Source organism: Hippichthys cyanospilos, chromosome 21, assembly GCF_059441005.1.
Source record: "Hippichthys cyanospilos isolate Australia breed blue-spotted pipefish chromosome 21, RoL_Hcya_1.0, whole genome shotgun sequence".
NCBI lineage: Eukaryota > Metazoa > Chordata > Actinopteri > Syngnathiformes > Syngnathidae > Hippichthys > Hippichthys cyanospilos.
Window position 1 is genome coordinate 3,260,912 of NC_142389.1, and position 20,180 is coordinate 3,281,091.

The window sequence follows — 20,180 nt, forward strand, 5'->3', positions numbered from 1 at the left end:
ATTCTATTGCGTAGAAAAAAATCCGGGATTTTAAAAGTTATGCGGTATATAATACTATATTTTTTACAGAACACTCACCAAATTATGAATCCAAAACAACAACTATAAGAACATAAAAATTGGATGTCTACGTTAAAACAGAATTTGCTGGAAATGGGGCAATGCACAGGTTGTTTGGCGGTATCGTTACATAAGAGGTTTTTGTATTCAGGTCACACATCCTGTGTGAAATAGAAGGGAGAGCCAGAAAGATTTCGATTTGGGTGTGAAAAAAAAAAATCACTGTATATTTGAAAGACGCAAAGAACATTTTGAAATTAGAAATACATTCCAATTTAAGACTAAAGTTAGTATTCACCCTTTAGGTTGTTGATAAGTACTATTTGGTATTGCTGCGTTATAGACAGGAAGTACACCCGCATGAATAAGCATAACACGAGATACAGTGAATCAAACGCTTTTGAGTTCCACATTATGCACCTGTTGAATGAATGTTGACTGAGCCTCACCTGTATAGTGCTGCATGCCTGTGTAAGCTTGCTGCAGGGGGTCCAGCACAGGACTCTGAGCTGTGACACAAAAACATCATCACCAATCGCTTTATGCACATCAGTACGCTCCAAATAATGTGCGGCGCTGTCGCTTCGTTTCATTTGCTCTTAATTACACTTTTGCTGCGGCATATGATAGCAGGAGTCTGGGAGTCAGTGGAGAGACATTTCAGTTCCAAAAACTGGGGGACTAGGATGCTGTGATCATGCGGTACCTTGGTATGCGTGGACCCCGTTGGTATACAGGGCTTCAGTTGCTGATTGGCCATTGGGTGGTGCTGCCACAGAGGGGTAGCTGCTGACTGCAATTGGTGGAGGCAGAGCAGGAACAGGTGTAGCCGCAATGGAGGGTGGAGTGCTGGTACCTGTAGACAGCATTTAAATGATCAAAATGCTATGCATATTTGCATAAGATAAATGCAGTCAGTTTGTGAATTAGATCTATTTTAATGTATCTGGCTTGTGTGTATGATATATCGTAAAGTTAACGTTAATAAATGCCCCACAGCAAATTCGGTGGAGGTAGAGTGATATACATTCTACAAGTGTGTCCTATATTTGGGGAATACATAACAGTTACATGAAATAAATTGTGTTGGTTTAATTGTGCAAAAACATATATGGTAAATGAGATGAATCATAGGTCCAACTCTTGGTATACTCTAATCTAATATTGCAGGAATGGCCGTGCCGGGCGTCTGGTTACCTGAGGAGGGGGTGATGGATGCGATGGGTGTGGCGATGATGCTGCTGGGGTTGAGGGCAGCCAGCTGTTGCATCTGGACGGCGGCCACCGTGGCAACAGGAGAGAGGTAGGCTGACTGGGCTACCAGTGCCTGCTGCTGCATCAACTAGGGGTTGAAGAGGTTGGCATTGATAGAAGGTAAAAATGAGGCAATTTGTATGTTTGGTTAGAAAGGAGAAGCGACTGTATTATTTAGCACATTTACTCCAAGGCCTTTTCATTGGACGGCAATTTCAGAACCAGCTGTTTTCCTGGGTTGTGACTGATTTTGCAAAGACCGCAAAATATTGTGTTTTATTGCTATGTAAACACGAAACCTACGAAAAGAAAGATTTTTTCTTTTTCTGTTCTTTAGACTAGTTGTTTTGTCAGCTTGAACGAGCTTTTCGTAAAAGCATGAATTTCGAGCATAATTTTGAATGATATTTTTTTGCTTTTGTGACAGGTCAATCCCCTATAAAAAATATTACATAAACGACCTGGGTAGACGATCGCTGTACTTTTTGAACGTCACCACACGTAATTTGCATTAATAGGGCCCGACTAATTGATATTTGACAATAGAATCCTGATAACCGATTGATGGAGTAATTAAAATACATATAATGAATGAAACTATTATTTTGCCCCTCACTAATTATATTGAATGACTGATAGGGATTTTCTAAGATTGAGCCTAAAACCGAAACGTGACAATGCAATTCTGATAATCGATTAATCGACCAATTAAAACACATATCATGAATACAATGACTTCTTTTTGGGCCCCTCAAGGCTTTCAATAATCAAGATGTGAATTATATTTGTTTATTTCGCAATACTTTGTCCTTTAGTATTTTTTTTAATCGCAAAAAGTTTGCTGAATTTTACACAGTTTTAAAACCTAATCTTAGACGATTTATGGGTCAGGTCCAAGCAGTTAATTTGGATCATTAGAATTTACTAAACAATAATTTGTATTGAGTGAATTTATTGCCAATCTGAACAAAATTCAAAAATTGTCTTTCCTTATAATAACATTAAATCAAGTTGAAAAAAAATGCATTGTAACGTATCTTCCGGACCACTTCCACAATAAAATGAGATTCATATTTCAAAGGGTTCTACATTACCCAACTAAAAGCGTCACACGTAACACTATGCATGAAATGAATACCAATTTTAAACAGAGCATTATTGTCTTTAAAAATGGCAGACTTGTCTTGTATCGCCGCATATTAGTTCAGTAGCTCACACTTGAAAACTTGAATTCTTTTTAAAGTGTGAAAAGAAACTCTTGAGCGTTTGAGTGTGTTTCTCACAGCTTGCGTGTAGGCGTTGTAGGCCCCGAGGTGCAGGGTCATGGGACTGATGACTCCCAGCTGAGAGGCCACCTGCTGCATTCGCCGAAGCCCCCGCTCCTTCTCCGAATCGGCAAACTTAACGACCAGACTGGATGAAGCACCCTAAAAGCAAAAGACGAAAAAAATTACACTGAAACTGGTGCCGCCGAAAAAATAATAAAACACGCACACATACATAAACTCTAGGTTTCTGCTAGAAAGCAAAAAAAATAAAAAATAAATCAGGAAAAGCCTGCCAGAACAGAACTTTAGGGTTAATCAGAGAGAAAAAAAAAATCAGGGTTAATCAGAGGAAGGAACTTTAAATGATGGGATGCATGCGCATTGCTGACCCCCATTTAACATTAGTTTGGATTTGTTTAGTTGATTCAGATCACATTGTTTAAAAATGTCAGAGGAAGCGAACGTACCTGCTCTATTAACTCCTGTTTTAGAGTTTTAATTGATGCACCAAGTCTGAAATGTCAATAAATGCAAGCGTGTGCGTATAGTACTCACTGGCAGAGTACGACTCCCATGCAGAGCGTTGATAGCAGCCTGGGCCTCGACGTTGTTCTGGAACTTTACAAATGCGCACCCTAGACGGGACGGCACGCCATCAAACTGTGGCCTCACACACATTGGATACGTCCATTTAAAAATACATTTGGCGCCGCCTTTAATTCGAGCGCTTCATCAGTAACCTTGGTATCATTAAACATGGTCCAGGAAACATTCATTGCTTCATCAATCACAGCCTGTAAACCGCCACTGCCGTCATTAGCAATGACCCATAAAACCTATTGCACCATTAGTCATGCCTCAGGCAACAGACGCAGGAAAACCTTGCATCTATGTTTGAACTGTCGTCACGGTTTGATTTACATGGCAAATATCATTAGCGTTGTTACGCACAATAGTCGCTCTCACTCATGTGAGGGCAAAAGCGCTGGTGGGTTAATACTCGGAGGTCACTGTAAACCTGTCGTCGTTTTATCTTACATTTGAAACTGAAGGCATATCACATTTCACTTTCGTATGTTTTGAAATAGCAAAGGGTTGATTTTAATTTCTCTTATTCGATTTCAGCTTGCTCAGCAAGTGCCCTTCTCAGATTTGGGAGCGGTTACCTTTGCTGGTGCCGTCGGGTCCGCGGAGCACAGTGCACTCCTCAATGCTGCCAAAAGGTTCAAACATCTTTCTCACGTCAGGGTCCGTCTGCTGCTTTCCCAGCATGCCTACAAACAGCTTCCTGTCTTCTAAGAAGGAAGGAGGTTATCAAGAGGAGAGACATAAAACACAGCAATAGAATAAGTTAATATGAGTGGGAGCTGGACATGGTAAATGTCAAAAGATGGACGCTACAGTATGAACGGTTTGTAGTCAAGGGACATTTTGTTAGATTCGTTTGCATATTTAATCAAGGTACCAAACATTTTTTCATTGCATTTTTTGAATGTATTAATGTGGGTGTTAAATATTTGATTTAGCCTTTAAAACAGACTTCAGAAGAAAGTGCAGGTGTGACTAGGGACGGGTACCAAAGACACGTCTTTTTTTTGTTCCTTTATTGATTGTAAAATGTTATTCCAGTATTTTAACTCCATGCTCTTTGTTTCATTTATTTCAAATTCATGTTGCTCTTTTGTTTTTGCTGTCATAGTTTATAAACTGAAAATACATTTTAAATAGATTTTTGGAAATACTGTATTTTAAAATAAACTAATATTTACAGCACTACCAGAAACGCCTCAATAGAGGTACAGAAAATTGATTTGAGGACTGGTCTCGATTCCTAAGTTCCAAGAACATAAACTGCATTTTTTTCAAATCATTTGGTAGATATTATTAGATTTAATTAGATCATGGTTGTATTTTTACAGCCAAAATGGAGGATCACAATAAAGGCAGACGTTTGTATTCTACTGTATCGTGCACCTAAGTGCACCTGCGATACATGAAAGTACCACCAGAGAGCGGTAATGCAAATGCACACTAAAACATACTAAAAGCATCTGGCAGCGGCTCTTGAGATTTCACAGAACATTTTCTTTCATTGAGGGCTCAGTCCCTGACGTCACGTGCCTGCATGTTTTGGCTCATTCCCCGTAAGGCTTGTATGAACACCTCAATCGCCATTGTTCACGTACAGTGGATGAAATTGGATATAATATCGTGAAAATAGTTATGAGACGGCTAAAAGAAAATACACTAGTACAGTATGACGAGCTGTTGACGTTTTGCCACTGCAGGGAAACGCATAAAGTCGCTCTATGTTTGCATCGCAGTAAGGTGACAGTGAGTCAGCATCAGGGAAGATGAAACTGGGGCTGATTAATGGAAGCGAGCTGTTGCTCACGATCAATAATGTCTTCTGTAAAAATGTAAACCCAAAAGCTTTCTAAAAGGTTACTATTTTGGAGATTTATTTATAGTCACACAATTGTCAATTCTAGTTACCCGAGTCCGATTTTATCAAAAAATTGCTGTCGGTCTGATAACTGTCAAGTACGTGTGTGTTTTGTGGATTAGCACAGGTGTCACTTACCCCCTCTACTCTCGCTGTCTGCTGGCTTCACCTGGATTGGACGGTTCATCTGGGGGGGAAAAAAAGTGATGCGGTCAGTTTCAATGCTCAAACATTATGAGAGTTAAAAAAAAAACCCAAATATGCACATACACATAATTTCCCCCCTAAAAAAAAAAATCCTAAAACCATTTATTCTGTAAATTGCACTGATTTTGTCTCCCCAGTGTGTTAAATAATGATGCATTTTATTTTTTAACTAAACCCAACAACTTCAGCTGCGCCTATGTCTGGTTTGATAATATTTTTTTGTTTGTTGATTAATTCATGAATCAGGTACAAAATAAAAGTTTAAATTCCTTTATTTTATTGAAAAACCAGACAACATTTTATAAATAAAGTGCAGAAAATGCACAAACATGAATGTATCGTATTAGTAGCATTTATAAAAAGAGTGATATTTATTTTATGTATTTGATATTGTGGCTTTATTTTGCAGTCATGGAAACTACTATATAGGAATAGGGTAAATACTATGAGAAAAAAGCTCCAAAACCTCATTTGTCGACTAGTTTTTTGAAGGAGTCAATCAAAATCGAACGGTACAGCTCACGTATTAGATGCTATTAGGCGCACCTAATGAAGAGTTCCCATGAGAGCATTATTGAAGACTCTTCATCTTTACCTTTACCTTCCCTTCAATGACGCTCTCTCAGAATCCACACTAATCCCAAGTCTAACGTTCCTTCCGCCTCGTATCGCGCCAAAACCAGGAAAAGCACACCCACCCACACAGGATTGGGCAAGTGATGAGATTAAGAACACTCGCTGGCTAATCTGGATTAGAGGAGCATGCACCATCAGACTATAGCCAAGATATTCTGAGCCTGACAGAGAGGCAGAGATGAGGCGTACGAGGTTATAGGGTGGGGGGAGTAAATAGAAATGAAAGATTGAGCGAAAAGGGGGCTAGCACAAAAAACACAGGATTAAAGTCCTTTTTCATCAAGTGACAAGCTGCCGATGTTTTTTTCCCTCCACAATTGCCTCCGAGTTTATTTAGCCGAGCCCCGTACGAAATTGCACGCATGAGTGTCTTTCAAATATAGAGAGCCCGAAAACGGGATGGGGGTGAAAACGCAAAAGAAAAAAGAAGGCAAAAAACAGTAGGGGGGGTTAAAGGGAGAAATGCAGATTGAGGGATAGAATGGAGCATATGGAGACAGGGCAGGAGGATGGGGATGTGTGTATGTGTAAAGTGTGTTTGTGTTGGGAGGGCGGGGGTGGGGGGTGGGGGATTGGTCGCATGTAGCAGAGTGCCACTCTGTTAACTGTGGCTTAATGGAGGTCTTAATTATGGAGCTGGTGACATTTCAGCCACTCACTGATCTTGTGTCACTGATTAATCCGATGTGATCGGTCACCAGGAGACACTATTGATCGCTCTTGGTCTCCAGGACCTGCATGCGCAACTGCTCTTGATTCCGTGCTGAAATAGCACCAACACCTGCTGTCAGGGGGCCCCTATCTCTCCTCACTCAGGGGGGTCCCCATTGACAGCACCAATTAGTGGGGAAGGGGAAAGTTGCTGCAGCTCTCAAAATTATATAGCAATCAATCAAGCAAACACTAGTGACATTGGAGTATTTAATTTTGGTGGTCAATGTTCAACTTTGTTATTATAAACTTGACCCTTTATTAGGAACACCTGCAGGACCTATAGAGCTGTCTATAGATATTGTTTGTTGGTCTGCCTCCAATGTGCGTACAAAATCCCTCCTATATTCAGTGAGCCAAAGTCTCACAAGAGTTGCTAAAGTCATGCTGACATGTCACAAAATTAACATCATTTGACATAAACACTGTATTTTAGCTTTTTACTGGAAGCTTTTAAAATCCGCATTACCCAAAGAGCAGAACTTTTGACTGCAAATACACTTATGCATATTTGCAAGAACGTTGGAATGTATATAAATATATTTAGAAGTATTTGTGAATATGTTCGAACGCATTTGCTAGCATATTTGAAGGTATTTGCATGCGCATTTGAACGTCTGAAACTATGTCTAAATGTCTTTGAAAACACGTTTGAATACGCTATAGGCAAAATGCTAAAAATGTAGTATTTTTAGCATGATTTTTTGCATTTTTAGCATGATGCTAACAAATGTAGATTTGAAGTTTTCAATCGTATTTGCAAATATGTCTAAACATATTCAAATAAGTTCAGGCAAACTTTTAAATAAGGCTGCAATAAGGATTTTAATCATCGACTAATCTGTTGTTTATTTGTAATGTCACCTGAATTGAATTTTTCAAATCGTTTTAATTTCCTCGCCTCTATTAAAAAATATGGCACTGAAAAACATGACAAAAATATCGTTCATTGTTTTCCATGGTAAAAAGCCCATTCCATATTGACTCAACACAAGAAAATCAAGTCACTTTCCTGAAAAGATGGCAGGAATATTTGAGAAGCTGAAATTCGGAGCGTTTGGGGAATTGGAAATGAAAAAAGATTCAGCAGCACCAGACCATAATAAGAGGTATTTGTGAGTACACTTGCCATTGTTCCCTTTGTGTTTATTCCATGTCTATCTGAATCGTCACAGACCGATGCGGTGAATTTCAATTAAGCTACATGCAGTGTTGTTGTTGGTGAGTTCTTAAAAGCCTCCACCAATTGTCTCCTTGCCCACTGTTTGCTTCCACATCAATTACCTCCGATTCTGTTTGTGCTGCACCACTTAAAGCTGTGTCACAGGACATTATAGTAATATGTGGAAATACTGGTGGCTGCCATAGTTACTGTCTGTCAAGTCCACTGTCCATACAGAGATAACGTCTTTACTGTCCACTGTACTGTTTTACATCAGACTCAATTTCTAAGCAAACGTACATTATCCTACATTTCAATCACTGTATTTTGTACAGTCGGGATTTTCAAATAAGGGATTTGAAGGCGCAATATTCCATGATACATAGGCCGACGTCACTATAATTCATAGTTAAATATGCGTAGGGCAATTTAAGGCGATTGAATTTTTTTTGTTTGTCGGATTTAATTAGCTGATGTTTGCTTTGCGCAAATGAGATTGGCACAGGGAGAAAGAACTCTGTTTCCAATAAGAGACTTTCAGTCATGACAAAGCACTTATTTTATAATCACTGTCTATATGGACTATGTTCATATACGCACGGATATTCAGTGAATACAGATATTTATCTATTATGTATATCACAACATTAAAATTGAAACCTAAATGAAGCAATGTATTATGTGGTACGTGTGATAACACTTTAAAATGGGCTACCACTCACAAAAAAAAAACAAAAAAACGACTGAGTGGGTAGTTTTGGATTTTGAGCAGATTACTTCTCAAATAGTGGGGTGATGCCACGACATTGTCGTAGGGAAACAGACAATATTTCTACATTGTGTAGTGTAATTCCACATAAGAAACACCAGGTGGTGCAGTGGCGCTCTCATTGTCAACGCATGTGCTAGTTAAATTTTTTCATTCGGAGTCAATATTTGTTTTCTAAATCACATTATTAATTAATGTGTAATTTAGAAAAAAAATAGCACAATATGTATTCAAGAAAATAAATCATAAGTAGTCATGTATATCCACTCAGAATAAAAAAGAAGTACTATAATCTGGACGTACTGAATTGTGTGAATGGGACTTGTGAATGGTTGTTGGTTTCTGTGTTCCCTGCAATTGGCTGGCAACCTTTTCAAGGTATCCCCTGCCTATTGCCTGAAGTCAGCTGGGATAGGCATCAGCAAGCTTGTGACCCTTGTGAGGATAAGCGGCTCTAGAAAACAAACGGCTGTTTTTTGGAAAGTGGGGGCCCCATCATACACGCAAACGAGGATAAAAATGAAAACACTTGGAAAACTGGGATTCGGATTATTGCAACAACATCATAGTCTCCAGTGTCGCGTTTGAATGCTGGTGGCGGCCAACAAACAGTGAGGGCCATGATGACAGAGATAAGGGCGGCACAGCAGATGGCCCTGGTAGATATACAAGAGGGACAACAGTGAGAAGTGGAGGCCATCAAGGCTGAGCCACTCCAGATCGGCACGGCAACCGGCCCCCGGGCTCGGATGACTACCTCACTCGCATTGGCCATCGCCATGACAACACCTGCGATGAGGACCACCAGCCGATCAGGTAAACAGCACGCAGCAGAGATGAGAGACAAACAAATGAAAAAGGACAAAGGGTGTTTATGGGTCGGGAGATGGAGGGATTAGATTGGTGTGGAAAGGGAGGGTGGGGAAGAAAAAGAACGGCGCTGGGGGAGAGGTATAGAGATTGGAGCCTGTTGAATGTTAGCCTTGAGAGCAGATCTCCCTCTGAGCCTTCATCACTAACACATTTTACAACCTCCTCCTCCTGTTGCTAGCTCCCCCACCCCTCCGCTGTACGGCTTGTTTACAAAAATATTGTGCGGCGACAACACCTCATCAACATCACACAGCGCACTGCACACACAATGATGTTCTATATTCATCGATCACGGGCCGAAAACACACTCCATCTTCTCTTGGCATCCTCTCATAAGCACGCTGTCCGCACGTGACACAAGCGACATCATATTTATGCGCTGCGATGCTATAGGGGATTTTGCAGGGATTACTACATATTAAAGCCATAGATTATCCAATCATAGTTTCTGAAAATAAAAGCCGCCACCAAATGCTGTCCGTACGCGCTGGCTAGGGAGTGGCTCCCAAATAAAATACGTTTTCATCCTCTGGGGCAGACGAAATGTGTTTGCGGTTATATTAACGGTGACATTTTTCTTCCCTTTCTATTATGGGGAGAACGAATGAAAATCTCACTTATTTGCGCCTGTGTTGCTTCTCGCCTCCGTTCTCTTCAATTTGACTTCTGAATGGCTAATATATCAGTGGATCTCCTTTGCTTTTTCAAGAACATTTACAGCGCGGAGGCAGACTTGGAGGTTGGTTGGTGGGAGGGTGGGGGGTTTAGAGGGGTGGGGCTGTGGGGCACAAAGACAATTTTCCTTCTCCGCCCGCCCTCCCTCCCTCCACTCGGCTCCGTCACATAGAGGCGCTGGCCATTGCATCGTGCCGGGTCGCTTAGCAACCTGGCATCCCTTGTCCCAGCTGTCTCCAGGCAACGAGACCTGCGACCATAATCAACCTGCCACCTCCCCCTTCCTCCCTGCTCGCTTCCTCTCCTGTCTCTGCTGCTTTTGCGTCTCCATCCTTGTCGACACTCCAGGGAGAAAGAGAAGGCACAGGTGGAATTTGATATATTCACACATGAAAATCAAAAGATGATAAACAATTACTAATGTAAGATTTCGTCAGGAGTTGGAATAAAGCATGGAAAACAGGAAAGCAAGAGATGCGTAAGTGCTCTGTTATTGTTCTACACGCACACTTGCACACACCCACTCGCACAGAAGCAAGAGCAGTAACATAAATCCGGCATCTGTGACAAACTCCAGATATCAACCAGACTGACAGCTCGTCAGTGCAAAGTTCGATAATATTCAATCACTTGATTGAGTCGGGGCATCCAAACTGCTGCACCACTGTCTTCAATGTATTGCACATCAACAGTCACTCGCCGGCAAAAATCAGATCAGAATCAAAGCCCAGCGCTTTTAAAGTTGTACCCCTGGCAAAGATCAACTTTCATTGAGGGCAGATGAATTATAATGAATCTCATGGGGTTTTGATGATTGACACCCACTACGGCGCACACAGCACCACACTATACAACTTGAGAGGTCTGGGTTTACATTTAACAATATGCTCATTAGTCTGGTTGTATTTTGGTGTAGAGCAGTGCTTCTCAATTATTTGCAAAGCCCCCCCTACGAAAGAGAAAACCTTTCGCGCCACCGACTATTCGTGCTGAATATAAATAATAATTATTATCAATAAAAATGGTCCAATTATACCTAAAATTGTATCATTTTCAACCTTAACAAAAAAAACAAACTATGTGTTATCTTTCAATTGTTAATTATTTTTTTACAACCTTTATACAGGTAACAGGTTAGTCTAAAACAGAAAAAAGGCTTAATACTTAAAAAATAATTATAATAAACTAAAAAAAGGAAAGTAAATAAGAATTAAAAGCAATTCACGAAAGACGTGGCAAAAACTTGGCGCACAGGGCAACACAGCTTACTTACTTGCTGAGTGCAACCCAGTGAAAAAATTGAAGCCTACTTAGAACCAAGCACATACTACAACAAGCCTGAAACAACAAGTTTTGGTTTTTTTTGCAAGAAAAACAGTTCAAAAGTAGCAAAATCACTTGAGGTGAGTGTGGACTTAGCAGTCAAAATGGCATTTTTGAAAACGGCAATTGTTCAGCCCTGCTGCTGACCGTCAATAATAAACAAGGTGTTAAATACTGAAATTGCTTTAATCAAAACTCAGCATTATTATTTCCGTAAAAAGACGTGTTTTACATCCTCCGCAGCTAGAAACAAACTGTGTTCGACCTGAGAGGCTTCTCTGTATCATTTGTAGCAGTAGTAAGTCCTTAAGTATAACTCTAAACAAACTAAAATGAAAAAAAAAATCCTTAGTTACAAAAAAAAAGCTATCATCTCTTCTGCTTGTTAAATATTCATGTCAGCTGCTGTTTGACTCGACTCAGTGAAGCAGAGAGGGAACAGAACAAAGTGTTGGACAGATTTCCCTCACAGAAGTACAGTATGTGAGTGCAGATAACTTTGCTCATTCTCAATTGGACCTTGTCTATGCCATGATAACTCTGGCATGCAACGCGTAGACAAACCTACTTTAAATTACCGGCCTAATGCCAAAGTTCCGGGAGCCCACCATAACCCCCTTCTACTTTTGTGTGAATCCCTTGCATGCACACACAATCAAACATCCCCCGACGCCCAAAACACACTATTTCTCGGTAACAGATGTCTGTATTTAAGCTGATAAACACACTGCCTCAATGCACGTACACCCCCGTCACCCATATTGCAACCCGCTGTTCATTTTGTCAAATATTTCATCATTTCCAGTACGTAGCACACTCCCCTTCGTGCGCCCGATTTCATTTGAATTCACACATGAGTACAGCCTTTATAAATCCAATCAGCATTCATTTTTAAAGGTTCTGCAGTGACAAGTGACCTTTTTTGTTGTTACTGCTACACGTATGATTTGTCTTTGTACCTGCAGGTCATTTTTCGTCTTAAACAGACTACAGTAGATGCATTTGTAACCATTTACTTTCTATTGCGTTTGAGACTAGTTCCAAGCACAGACTGAAAGCTTTAGTTTTGACCAGAAGGAGGAATGGCACTCTTTTCTTTAGTCAATTGCCAAAAATTATAATATAACATTAAAATGAAACTTAATACATCCTGCCCATTGCAGACTTTTGTTCCTGTTCTCGTGTTCAGTCTGGCAAAGAGCTTTGCTATGGCTTCCATTTTTGTGGCAAGCATGAGCAATGGTGGCATTCGCATATGGATGCTTTGCATTTATGTGGTAGGCTAAACTTGAGTTGCTTCTGTGGTAAAAAAGCTCCTTATAAAGAATGCATAATTTTGCATGCTATTCCATTTTCCTTTCTTCCCAGCCCTCTCAAGTAAACCAGGAGTCTAACAGGTTATGCCAAACACAGTCGCAGCCAATCAGTGTCCAACAGAAGCCTGACACGTTATGCCAAACACAATGACATCCAATCAATGTCCACTTTAAGGTGAGAGCATTTGTTTGCCAGCTCAATGGAAACACATCTAACACATCATGATACGGAAAGCAGAGTTACAGATTAAAATGTAATTAATTAATCTATTATTTTATATAGCACCAAGCAAAACATTTGCTTTCACCATGGAAAAACTATTTTTTGCCTTTTTTTTTTTACAACTGAACATTAGTTCATTTATGTTATTGCACTTTCGATAAGGAGTTGAAATTAAAACATCAGTTGCAGCAAACACTTATTCAGTCATAAATAAATGAAATAAAACAATAATAAAAGTCCCAACAGCCCCATCTAAATTATGCACCAGTTATTTTCGAGCAATATTTTGTCACACATTCTATGGATTTTTTTTTTCTGGCTCAACTGAAACACTAATTCCATGAACGCATTGCATGCAAAGCAGGAGGCTTCAAACAATAGGGTTACAAATTAGGGCCTCCAACCACTTCTTTTTTCATCATGTCCTAAAAATGATCATGCCACGGCATAAAAATTCTGTGCTATAATTAGGCACTAATTTTAGACTATTGATAAACCCCCCTCTGCTTCTGTCTGGATGCTTATGGCTGACTACATGTCACAATTAGTCACACGTTCCACTCCGATGCAGCTCTTAGCTCTCATGTGGAGAGCTCAAACACACTCACAGTGCACCATGAAGAAAGCCATCCCATTATACAGCCTCCATCAGCCCTTATCTATGAATGAGCGGGGTCTTCACTTGGGATGCATGCGCAGTACACAAAAGCAAAGAGACACAGACACAAAAGCAATGCATCCCTCATTAAACTGTGTTAGTGTGAACACCTGCCCACCTTCCCTTCCCCCTTGCACATACAAACACGCAAGCTCTCGCCGGTCACATGATTAAATAGCGATTGCGTTTCAAATTAAGAATGGGGCAACGTAGCAAATATTAATTCTGCTAAGTGACTTTTGATGAAGGGCAATATATGGCGTTTCTAATGGAGCAGAGATGAGACAATATGCGTAGCCGTGCGGCTCGCTCAACGGTGACAAACGGCTTTACTGTTCGATAATGGCTTCGCTTAACGTAGGATAAACCTATGTTTGCACGCTGACGGGCCACGACGTGAGAGTCCAAGTACACAAGCAACACCAGAATGGGACGAGGCCTCCCCACTCTCAGCTCACTTGTAGAATCACACACTCACACCTGAAATTAAACAGGAGGCCAGGTGCTGTTGTTTGCCATCTGTCACAGCCTCTGCTTTCTTTTTGCGCTCATGTGGTCTCACTAACGGATTGGAAGCGAGATGCTTAAACCGCCCCATATGAAAGATACCCTAAGATACCAGTAGTGGGGCAATTAAAAAGGCAGAGTAATAATAATAATAAGGAGCATGATTTATTTTGTTGCAAGCGCAATCTTCTTTGGAGATTCGCCTGACAGCTGGGATAGGCACCAACAGGCCAGTGACCCAAGTGAGGATAAGGGGCTATAGAAAATGGATGGATTGACGGACGGATACTGTTTTAATGTGCAATTGTAACTAATTCATTTCTTCTCGTTAATAAATTAAACACTACGAAATGTGTTCTCTTATATCCTTGCAAAGACAAAAGAAAACCCAGTTCACAGTATCAACAGCTTTTTCTATATTCAGGTGTGCATTTCTCCTCAGTTCTGTAATTGCATTAATGTTTTTTTAATTTCACAGGCCTGGCCATGAGATGCAGGAGTCCATTATTATTAGGCAGTGTAGGTGCAATTAGATGACAATTATGCCACAGCTGGGAGCAGGAGAGGGGAGGTCTGGCCTGTGTGGAGCTAATAAGATGGTTTTGTCTTTTTTGAAGCAGAGACAAAGGGGGGGTTGGGGTTTAGTGAACAGAGAAGCTTGTTTGGGACAGTTTAGAGCAGGGGTGTCAAACTCATTTTAGCTCAGGGTCTGCATGGGGGAAAATCTATTCTCAAGTGGGTCGGACTGGTAAAATAATGCTATATAACTTAAAAACAATTAGTGTCACTTATATGTAGATTTTTTCCTATGCGTGCCTGATCCCAATTCCCAAAGGACAAAAAAAAACAAACAAACATATATTAGGGTTATGGGCATGCTGGACAATATAAATAAAGTAAAGTATAGCTTCCTTTTTGGTCCCCTATATATTCCAATATAACTGTTTCCTTATTGTAGGAAATGAATGGAAAATTTCTGTGTTTAAACGATAATAAATAATAAATGAATATATGGTATACACAAACAAACCAATAAATACAACGTAACACAAATTTCCAGTGAAAGGAAATGCCCCAATCGAAATTCGTGGTTGTAGAACTTCTTTTCAAGGACTACAGTGAAGTTCAAAGAAACTTAAACTGAATGAAATGGTGCTGTAGTGTCCCATTATGGTCGGATCCAGCCCACCCACGAGCCGCATGTTTGACACGCCTGCTTTAGAGGTAAGAGGTTTCGGGTTGGTAGAATAAACAGAGACGAGGTAGGATAGGAGGGGGGACTTTATCCATGAGACCTGCTGATCCCCTACGAGAGGTCAGCAAGGTCACGCTACTGTCACGCTAACAATGGGATTAGTTTTGTCACAACCACACCAACAGCCTCGCTGTCAAACTTGCCCCTAAAATACCACAATAGGCAATGGCCTGCCTTTGAAATAACATGTACACAGTGCCAAATGCTCACACAAATAAATAATACAACGGCAGACCTTTGCCAAGGATAAATAATCCTAATTTGGTTCAGCCATTTATTGTAAACCCTCAAAGACATCCGCTACTTGCATGTGCCTGAACTTTATTATCTAGCATTTTATGCAGCACCGTCCCCGGCTATCGACTGAAATTGACGTCAAAGTACCCTTGGGGTCGCATTGCGAATGTCACGTCTCACCTGCTTTATGGGTTTGGACACGTGACGTTCACAATGCGAGCCACTGACGTGGTCCACTCTATTCAGGAACTTAATATGGATGTAGCATACGAGACTCTTAAATGAGGTCAAGTGACTAAGAAGGCTTTTGTGTTTTATGACATGTTTTGCTTATTTATGAGGGGACAATGTGGAATGTGACACCATTTTAAAGGTTTAATAGAAATCTGTTTGGTGTTTTGGTGGGAAGGTAATCCTATCAAGAATTAAGCAAATTGTGATTAAGACTGACTCTTGGTGTAGTTAAAAATAATTTTTGGGGGGTGTACATTCGTACATACAAGTTACATTTGTTTCCTAAGACTGCTAATAACTCAAAACACTCGTATTTCAAATCATCTTTCCCTATTGAAATGAATGGAAATGGCATGAATACATTCCAGGCCCTCTTATGTTTTTGATAACATAAAAAAAAGAAAGAAAAATAAGTAACAATATAAATAATTGGAATGTAAAGAATCCAACAGCTTGTGCACTTTAATTTAATGCTGCGATTCATTTTGCTGCTCCTTCTAATGTTCCCAAATTGGCTGACAAGAGACAGTATAACTGTGATGCAGACACAACCAAAGAAAAAGAGTGCAGTTTTCATTAGTCACATTTTGATTAATTCTATGCTGTTGTTGTTTTAATTGCACTTTTGACAGTCCACATGTTACAAATTATTGATTTCAAGTATTGAAAATGGCATCCAAAAATTATACATACTCCCTTTAAAAGGCTACTGTGTAATTTTTCATATGCGCCCGTGAGAGCTTTAGGGGCATTACGGTAAATGCAGCAACACACACTACTCCTCCTGCCGTCCGTAGCTATAATAGACATGGTGACTTCCGGAGGAGTGCCACCCCCATGTAATATAATTTAACGATAACTAGAACTACGATTATATTTGAAACATACTGTTGGTTGTTAAGAACACATTTCTTTGCAAGTTTTTGAAATTTAAAGTCATTTAATTTATTCATTTTTAATGAAAAACGGTCCAAATCTAGCCAAACATTTGGCCTACATTTTCGGGAAAACAAAAGTGCGTCTTACATTTGGGTATTACGGTAAATCATCAGATTATGTTTTCAAAAACGGGTGGAAAAAAAACGAACTGGAGGATGTCAATTCCCACCAAAATAACAAAAAAGGAAATGGTTGTTGGGGGGGGCCTAAAGTCTTGTTAGTAAAAGAGGAAGCAACTGCAAGTTGGGTGTGCACTCCGTCTCAGTCATCCCTCGCCATGTCGCCTCATCTCTCATATAGTGGCTTATTATAGAGACGTGGCTGTCATGTCATATTTAGCTCTGGAGATGTTGGCACACCTGCTGCCTGGCTATGCTAATACAGCTTCTTTGATTCAAATTCGGAAGGAGGTGCCATGTTAGAAGAGATGCACATGAAAAGGGTGCGAATGAGAGAGAAACATAAGCCTCGTGGCGCCGGCACGTCGCGAAGAAGTGGATGGATGCGTTTTGCCTACGTTCCGTGCAAAATATAAGAGGAGGAGCAGTTTCCTTTGACCTTTGATTGGAGCGTATCTGCTGAAGGGGAAGTCGGGGCGTGCGAGTCAAACTTGGTTAGTTTTCCCCTTGCGTCACTCTGAGACTGAATCTTTTTTTTCTTTTGTTTGTTTTTTTTTTTAACATGCATGTGAGCTGGCACGGCCTGAAAAAGACAAAGGCACCACTCACCCCTGGTAGTGTCTTCTGCTCATGCAGTGCATTCTGGGCTTTGAGGGCCGACTCACGTGCGCAGTATGTCAGGAAGGCGCATCCTGGAAACGGGGACGAGTAGAGGAAGATAGCAAATGTTAAACTCATGTCATTTGAATGTCAAATTTGTGTGCAACTCAGTGTGTAATGTCGGTATTGGACGTGTCATGTGATATGGATTTAGCAAGCATGCTGACAGGCCCAAACACTCTTCAGAACTTTAGCCTATACGGGCTTACTGTAGCTTAGGTCATCATCATCAGATGAGTTTTTGGTTTAGCGATTTTGTTATTATAACAAAAAAGCCCCTCACGCAACAGTTCTATTTGCCTCATACAGTATGAAAAATGCACAGTGGATGAGAATAAAAAATACACAAAGCTTCGGCTATTGTGTACTATTGCGCAATAATAATATGAGGGGTACTAAACTCATTTAACTATTTTCAGCAGTAAATTGTTCATATTTTTTCAACAGTTAATTTTTTAAAGCAATTATTTTTATGTAAATTGAAAACTTTAAAAACACGTTATGCACTTGCTGCTGTCAGAAAATTAGATCATATGTAGTCCAGGCTCAGGAAACAACCAATCACGGCGCTGCTTTTGAAAGTCACATGACCAAACCAAGAAAACTGTGCGCAGTGATTATCTGAGCCTTGCACGCGATATCATTTTCAGTTGACAGCAAGTGGGAAAATGTGGTATTTTAAGGCACTAGTTGTGCATTATATATAAGTTACTTATGAAATCAACTATAGGCAAAAAATTATCTTGTTAAAAATGGCTAAAAAAAAAACTGAACTAGCATCAGTTTGAATTGTTGAAACAATAAAAAAATGATTTCATCAAGCAATCCTTACTGATAGACTAAATGTACAAAAAATAGTGTTGGGAAAGCCAGCAGTAGCATCACGAGGAAGTGAAAATTTAAGAAAATTTGGAAGACCCGTTTTGCAACCGCAACAGCTTCCGATCTACTAAACGTTTTCTAAAAAATATGGCATGTCTGTTTTTTTTTTTTTTTTGCTTATTATGCATAAGGCGTACAAGGGGACACAGCTCACAATAGCATTGGAGTATGGTGACCAAATGTCGGGCCAGTTGGGACCTATAATTCCATTGCATCTGTGATTGCAAAATGTTCCACAATTTACATTTAGTAGCTCCAAAAAGTCATTTATTGACTCCCTGATAATTTCACTTGTCAGACCACCATCACAGTGAAAGACCACATCGTATACCTCGAGAAAAGCAAATTGCGTAAAACATGCTCAACCTTAAAATAGAACTGTCCACAATATGTCTAGGTAAGATAAAAAAAAAATTAGGATTCAAGGGAGCTAACCCCTGACTGATTGATAAATACACCGAGAAGGGCGTTGAATATTTATGTCCGTATAAAAGAAGTCAACCAGCTGAATCAAAGGCCAAAATAACAGTTCAGTTCACACAATAAAACAACCAGTGGTTTGATTACATCCAAATGCTTTGGTACACCTGCATTTGGATATTGAATATAAAGCCATTGGATCTAAATGTATGTAGGCCCTCATAATAGAAAACGGCCTTCATTAACCTTTTAGGGCTCCTAGTAATCATCAATATGTAAATGTATGCAGAGGCAGTGTCATAGGTGTTGGAGCAGCGATACCACCTGGCCTACAAGTCTCCCAAGTGACTGATGGCTTATGTGAATTTTTATGAAGCCTCTGTTTTCCACACAGAGATTTGCATGTGAAATGACAGCCAGGATAATTATTAACCTAACAACTTTGTACATCATCGCAGGTGTATAACGCGCTTAACGGGTTTATACTCGAGTGGTGGAGTGTCTGTCGAGTAATCGATTTCGATCCCGGGAACCTGTTGATTTGAAGTGTTTGATAATAAGAAAAAAAATAAGAACAAAATCATTGAATAAGAACCTTTACAACCACTACATTAAAATAGTTAAAAAAAAATGCTCATCAGTCACATATGAAAGTTTACTTGTATGAGTTCTCATTTTAACACCAAAAATCACATTAACCCGGTAAGAGAATATTCTGATTGGTTATTTTAAATTTGAAAAAGTCTTTTTTCATTCAATCTGACAGCTGACCACAGGCAAAAAAAGGAAGAATTTTTGGTTCAGGTGAATTATTTAAGTTTGGCCTGTAATTGTTATATAAATAAACTACTTTTTTGTAGCAGTTCATTGATTTCATCCAATACAATATATATATATATATATATATATATATATATATATATATATATATATATATATATATATATATATATATATATATATATATATATATATATATATATACATATAAATTTATTTTTTTTTATTTTTTTTACGCATACAAGTTAAAAAACAGTATATCCATGGCGATCATAAACCTAGTAGTAATATTTTTAATGAACAATTATGGTTTTTGCTTACAGTGATGTAACACTTTCTATTGGATGATTCTGAATACTGTATTTTATACTCTTGAAATGAATCTTTAAAAAACATTTTTAAAAACATGATTTGAAACACATTTAATGGCCCTGCAAACGTCAACCTAATGAATACACCTATTAATGAATTACAATGCAGAGAGCTGCTTTCACTATTTTGGTGATGTATTCCTGATATCAAGTCTCTGCAACATTATCTGTGTTACAAGAGCTTTTGGCACCATC

General features: G+C 39.5%; 1 protein-coding gene across 4 annotated transcripts in view; it reads right to left on the minus strand.

Annotated features, from left to right (window-relative positions):
- celf3a (cugbp, Elav-like family member 3a) overlaps positions 1–20,180 on the minus strand; it is a 31,110-nt gene that overhangs the window by 4,487 nt on the left and 6,443 nt on the right. For 3 of the 4 annotated variants that reach the window (XR_015863951.1, XM_088404601.1, XM_088404599.1), the window contains 8 exons: positions 17,482–17,564; positions 5,167–5,215; positions 3,749–3,877; positions 3,138–3,217; positions 2,598–2,741; positions 1,258–1,402; positions 767–916; positions 510–569 (listed from right to left, as the gene is read on the minus strand). Coding sequence is in view for 3 of the 4 variants with exons in the window: in XM_088404601.1 (XP_088260727.1) it covers positions 510–569; positions 767–916; positions 1,258–1,402; positions 2,598–2,741; positions 3,138–3,217; positions 3,749–3,877; positions 5,167–5,215; positions 17,482–17,564 (840 nt within the window). In the remaining variant the exon portion in view is untranslated. The remainder of the gene's footprint in view (positions 1–509; positions 570–766; positions 917–1,257; positions 1,403–2,597; positions 2,742–3,137; positions 3,218–3,748; positions 3,878–5,166; positions 5,216–17,481; positions 17,565–20,180) is intronic. The other variant, XM_088404602.1, reaches the window with a different exon arrangement.